Source organism: Hydra vulgaris, chromosome 11, assembly GCF_038396675.1.
Source record: "Hydra vulgaris chromosome 11, alternate assembly HydraT2T_AEP".
NCBI lineage: Eukaryota > Metazoa > Cnidaria > Hydrozoa > Anthoathecata > Hydridae > Hydra > Hydra vulgaris.
The window spans coordinates 12,709,700-12,716,352 of NC_088930.1; the positions used below are offsets into that span (position 1 = coordinate 12,709,700).

The 6,653-nt window shown below is 28.6% G+C and overlaps 1 protein-coding gene across 1 annotated transcript; it reads right to left on the bottom strand.

Annotated features, from left to right (window-relative positions):
- Positions 1-2,494: 2,494 nt before the first annotated feature.
- Positions 2,495-3,247, bottom strand: LOC136086857 (ATP-dependent DNA helicase pif1-like). Its single transcript, XM_065809351.1, has one exon. It carries the CDS (start codon positions 3,245-3,247, stop codon positions 2,495-2,497), a length of 753 nt encoding a protein of 250 aa, XP_065665423.1.
- Between the last annotated feature and the right edge of the window lie 3,406 nt (positions 3,248-6,653).

The window sequence follows — 6,653 nt, forward strand, 5'->3', positions numbered from 1 at the left end:
ATTTTTGATAGGACCTCTTTTGATGAAAACGAGTTAACAGATCCTAATAATACAGAAATAAGAACTATAAGACGTAGAATAAATAAGAAAAACTTGAAAAAATATATCTTACTTGAAATAAATATATATGTGTCAAATTTGTAGAAAAGCACTGATGTGTTATGTTGTGCTGTGCCAACATAATGAATACCTTCTTTTTCACAAATTGATACAAGATTCATACCTGTGAATCAATTGTCTCAATATATTTTGTGTCCTACATTCCTAGAAATGTTTTGAAGAAGTCTCAGTACAATATTTGCTGATGACATAATGTCAGATTGACCAGGACAAGTTTGTATAGCCCCATCATAAATCTCAAAATTATTGATTAGTCCATCTACGGCATAACACAAATATTTTATAGCCCACTTCTTGGGCTTCTTTTGCTTATACTGTTTAAGCCCCGATTTACCTTTGAAAGGCACAATTTGTTCATCACAAGATAAATGTTCCCAAGGAACCATTTTTGAGAAGTTTGCATTCAATGCATCAGCTAAAGGCTTAATCTTAAAAAGTTTATTTGAGCAGTTTTCGGGACGTTTATCATTATCGACCAAAAAAAAAAAAGAAGTAAAAATAAAAATTTTAAAATGTAAGAGAAAAAGTTCTAATAGGAGGAAAGTGAAAGTGAAAGAAGTGAAAGGGTATGTCGCGTACCGCGTGAAAGCAGGTCAGTGTAAAAAGCAGAGGGGATCAAGAAAGAAAGAGTTATATACGGCGGCGTGGCGACAGGTGGTGATAGGCGGCGTGGCGATAGGCGGTGTGGCGTAAAGTCCTAGCGACGTCGGCGGCTGCTGGTGAGCGTATTGTGGATAATATAATAAAGAAAAAAGTCATAAGATATAATTATTTTAATATGATACTTTAAAGATTATTTCCTCTTTATATATTAAGTATGAATGTGGCTATGCACCCTTCGAAAATGAAGGTTACAACATGTACATGTCATGATAGCTTCGCAGTTGCATGTTTCGATTGCTATAAGATGCTGTATGCATTCTTGGCAGTGACATTTAGTCAATTGCAAATAGTCGACGTGAACCTTTTTTATGAGTATTGCTTTATTTAGTTCATCCCTGATGTTTGATGTCATATCGTTTAATTATTATACTGTTATCTAAATCTAATATAATAAATAAGCAATAGTTTATATAGGGTCTTCATAGTTACGATATAAGTGATATAATAACATAAAGAAGTATAGTTTTAATAAAAATACATAAAAAAAAATAGTGACAATTATACTATATTTAAAAAAAAATACAAATATTAACAATCAACATGATCTGGGGTTGCATCCAATAATTATCTTTTATTTTTCTTCCTTAAACAAGTGCATATTATATACTAAGAAATATTAACACATTAAAAATTTATTATAAAAAAATACAAATATTAACAAATGACATGTTCTGGTGTCGATCCTCCGTATCGTGTTTGCCTGATAAAAGCATCGACCTGATTATAATCGTCTGTATTGTTTAAATTTGCATTGTTAACATCGTTCTGATCATAATCGTCTGTATTGTTTAGATTTGCATAATTTTAATAATGCGTCTTTTTGTGTATTTAATTCATTTAATTCGTTAATTGTTATATGTTTTTCTAATTTTAACAATGTTATTGTATGTAATATATCGCCTCATTTATTTTTTACCGATTGTTCTTTATTTTTCAGATATTGATTTTTTGTCTGTGTTCTCTTTAAATGTGTTTCTATGTTTGCCAAGTTATCGCGTGTATTTATGATTAATTGTTCAATATTACTATTCATTATTTATAAAGCTGATAAGAAAGAATTAATGTAATAATCAAAATTAATGTTATATCAATATTAAGCAATATCAAAAATCAATGTTAAGCACTTTAATAGACTAACAATATATTACCAGGTAATCGAAAAAATATATGTTAAAATACCTGCGAGATAATGTTGTATTATTATAAATGAAAAAGAAATAAAGTACATATATTTAGCATCAGCATATTGTTATTATATGTCATATTTAAACGTTTACCGTTATTGCATTTTTTATATGTTGTATTATTGGTTTAATATTATGTTTGCATTCGGTGCACAGCTCTTTTCAATTGCATTTTCCAATACATAGTAGATACGATAAACATATTTTGCAATTGTTACGTTTTACGCACATGCATAATAACTCTGCGAATATCTTTACGTTCTTTTGTTGTTCTCTGCGTTGTGTCTCTGAGTCGGACATTTTGCTTTATTATAATTTATCTAAATATATTACAATAATTATTGTTGTAAATACAAAAGTCGTATGCATCAAGTGTCATAAACATTTTTTATATTTATCATATGCAAAACAAATAAGGGATTAATTTTAGTTAAAAGACAGTTCAATAAACATAATAAAGTAAATACAAGCGACATTGGCATATTATTATTGAATATTATTATAAAGTGTATTTACATTTGGATTTACTATATTGTTATTGTTTTAAGAAAATGTTTGAAAAAAGGATATTGTGTTATAATGTATACATATTTAATGTTTTGTGCGCGAGACAACGCTACGTAAAACAAATGCCAAGTAAATTGCATGTTATTTATATGAATTACAATTTTATCTAATGTTAAACCTTGAACTTTATGTATAGTCATTGCGTAAGCTAACGTGAACGGCATGCCTTTACATTCGCCGATAATATTTCGTTTGTTATCGAAGAGCGTTTCGATTTGTTGCGTTATCGTTTTGTTATCACGAGTTAATAAAGTTAGCTCGTTATTGTCAATTGCTATAATCACTCCTTGAGTTCCGTTTGCTAAATCGTGTTCTTGTATGTTTCGTAAACATAATACAGGCGCTCCTAATTTTAGCGAGACACTTTGCGGCATTTGAAATGGCCATTCGTTTGGGATGTAATCGTTGTAGTATTTAACAGCGCTTTCATAAGTATACAATTTAATTTTAATATTAGCGAGCATTTTGGCGTTATGATTGTTGCGTTCTTTATTTGTATAAATCAGACGAGTATACGTAGGGTCGATATGAAGATCAGCAACAGATATTCGTTTTTTAAAATAGGCATACATAGAATCGTCATCGCATTCTCCTCTGCGTAGTTTGTTAAGATAATGTAGATGTTCAATATTTGAGTGTTGTCGATAATTTATTGTTAATACAATGTTTTTATGCGTTTTAAATTCAGAACAACTAGAAAAAAATTTCTCCATGTGTTTTTTGCTCCTACTTTTGTATAAACAAGGTCAAAAAAGCACTCTTTTTGCAGACAAAGTACACACAGATGTGATGTCTAACAACCATAGAATCTCATATACACAAGTCACCTTATATTGTTACAAGATTAGTTATTTAATGTAACTTTGAATCTTTAAAAGACATAAAAACCACAAAAAACTGCTACATTTTGGCTGCTTTTTCAAAGCCGAGGTTTCTACTTTAAGAGTTATATCTTTTCACAGATAAAAGATATCTTGCTCCTATTTTTTTTGCCTAAAAGATGCATGCCAAGGCTTCGTTCTATTATATTTTGAAACTTCCATAGTCAATAATAAGGTTATAATAAAAACGTTCAGCATCCGTTGTCACTTTTTGAAGAGGTTTTAGTGCTATACTCTATACTTTAGGTCCCTGTACACAGTCCACAAGTGTTAAAGAGCTGATTTTTTATCAAGTTATAGCCAACACATATATGTAACGAGTTTTTGATATTTTTTAATAACTCCATAACCCAAAAATGAAAAAAAAAAAAAAGATTTACAACAGAGCTCCAAGTGCAATCAGTAGCGCAAAGAGCTATAAAACTTTAAATGTGTTTTCTCCTTAGGCTATAGAGATTAGATTTTACATCTGGTGATACAAGAAACCTTTTAGATTAATGTCTATTACGTCGTATTTTTGGTCCTCAAAAATGAGGTTGGGACCATTTTTGGATAGGTGTGTATTGTTACTAAATTTACTTCCCTCAGTTTTATATTCAAGTTTCATTTTTCATACCTGAAAAAAAATTACATGTGTTTTTTATAAAATTCTTTGCATCAGAATTAACAGTTATATTTTTATATATTTTTCGTAATTCTGATTTGTTATTATGGATAATATAAACAGCATTAATATTACACACTCGTGACAAAGATACATAATAAAGGCTATTATTAAAAGCGTTAGAATTAAAATTAATAACTGCTTTATTCATTGTACTTCCTTGAGCTTTATGCACAGTCAAAGAAAAAGCTAATCGTAAAGGTAAACCCACTCTTTGAGGCTACAATAGCGTGAGAATCTAAAATCTCTTCTTTTACGGGTTCAATTATAGCTTCTCTATCATTCACATTCACCCAAACAGCATTATTTTCTATTAAAGTGATTATACCTACTGTGCCATTACACAAACCTTCTTCAACATTGGTATTTTTTACAAGCATAACAACTGCATTTATTTGAAGATGAATACCTGCAGGAATTTAAAATGTAAATTGTATGTTTGGATTTTTAATAACATCTTTAGCATAAAACCAACATCCTTTATCCTTTATATCATTCATTTTCTGACCGTTACAAACATCAACTTCCATAATTTTAAAAATCAATCTTGTTTATCTAATATTAATATTTTCATTTTTTTCAAAACGACGAATCATGAAATAATCAATAGTTCGATCGGATGCTTTACCAAAACGTATTTCGTTTAAAGCTTCGAAAAATTTAGCATCCCATTTTTGTCTAAAACATTCTGTTAAAACAAGAACTTGTGTCATGTATTGTTGCAATATCTTTGATTTAAAAACAGGTTCTACTTTGACTGGTGGCAATTGACAAAAAACACCACAAGCAATAACTTGTATACCTCCAAAAAGTTTATCATCACATTGTTTAATTTTGCTAGCTATGAAATGCAATAAATCAAATGTTTGAGCATTAATCATTGAAAACTCATCGATAATTCAAACATCAGTCTCCAACCAATGCTTTTTAACATCAGGATGCATGTTGCATATAATAATCTAAACCTTTGTCACCTGTTTTTTATACCAGCATATGCATGTATAGTCACACCATTAAATAAATTGCAACCAGCAATTCCAGTAATAAAAAAATTAAGTCCATCATCAAGCCATTGAAGAGCCTTTCGTTGTTGTTTGTTACAAAAAAAATTAGTTTGAATATAAATACATAAAAGCGTATTTAACAAAAAACATCATAAACACAATGTTTGTATCCATCTTTTTTTCTATTGTAGATAAAAAAACCATTGTCCTTGTTATCTTTAAAAAGTAATAAAAGTTTTTACAGACAATGTTTCATTCTTGTTCAATTAATTTTCTAGTGTATTCTTTGTAATTTACTTCATTTGTAACAATTTCATCAATTTTTTATTATTTTCACTATTTCTTATTCTATACATCTAAAAAACATTATATTTAATTAACTCGTTCAAAACATTTTTTCATAATATATAAAAGCACAACAAATCATTTTCTGTTAGTTGCATTTTTTTATTAAGTAATCTAAAAAAAATTTATTTAAAAAAAATTAAATTACAAAAAATAAAGTTTAATTTTTATTCGATAATTCCATTTGATATTTCTTCTTCAAATCGTTGTTGTATATATATTTTTTTACTTTCTCAAAATTTTCTTGACAAGTGATACATAAATCAAATTTACATATTTCTTGACAAGTGATACATGGATTAGAATTACAAATCGTACATTTGTCTATAGAAATCATACAGTTTTCTATATCTCCACTCGCATCAAATTTCACAACATAATCTAATAATTCATCAAAATCAATATCTTTATCGACTATTTGCTTATATAAATCAAATACGTCAAAGGTTATTTTATACATTTTTTTATTATGTAATCTAAAAACCAAATTACTTTTAATGTAAAAAAATACAAAATAATATAAAAATACAAATTATTCTTTAAATGATTTTCTATGCTTTGTCTTAAAATCAGTAACTTTTTTTTCAGAAATAAGGATTTCTTTCTTTTTATTAGCACACTTCCCAGCAAACATGTCAGCGTTGAATCAACGTTGAAAACCGGTCGCAGCGTAGAAAAAGCGTTACAGTCACAAAAACAACGCGCTTTCAACGTTGAATCAATGCTTGTTATTGTATACTAAATCGCGGTAAATTTAAACGTTGAATAAGCGTTGAAATTGTAACGTAATTTAGCTTCTCAAAAAAAGACGTTTATTCAACGTGGAATCAACTTACGCAAAAAGCTATTTTAAAGACGATTCAAAATCTATGCTTCATCAACGTTAAAAATAAACCGCTTTTTAAACGTCACATTTTCAACGTTGAATAAGCGTATAAATATCAACTTATACTATCTTCTCAAAAAACCGCGTTTATTCAACGTTGAATAAAAGTACGCAAATAATCACTGTAAAAACGTCGCAAAGTTGAAGGTTTATCAACGTTAGACATTAGCTGCTTTTTCAATGTATTTAAGCTATTTTTGAAACAACGCTTATTCAACGTTACATATACCAACGTTGAAAATGTGGTAGTTAAAAAACGTTGAAAAAGTGTTATTTTGCCAACGTTAATTAAACGTTGTTTTGACAACGTTGAGGAAGTGACACATTGAAAATTATTGT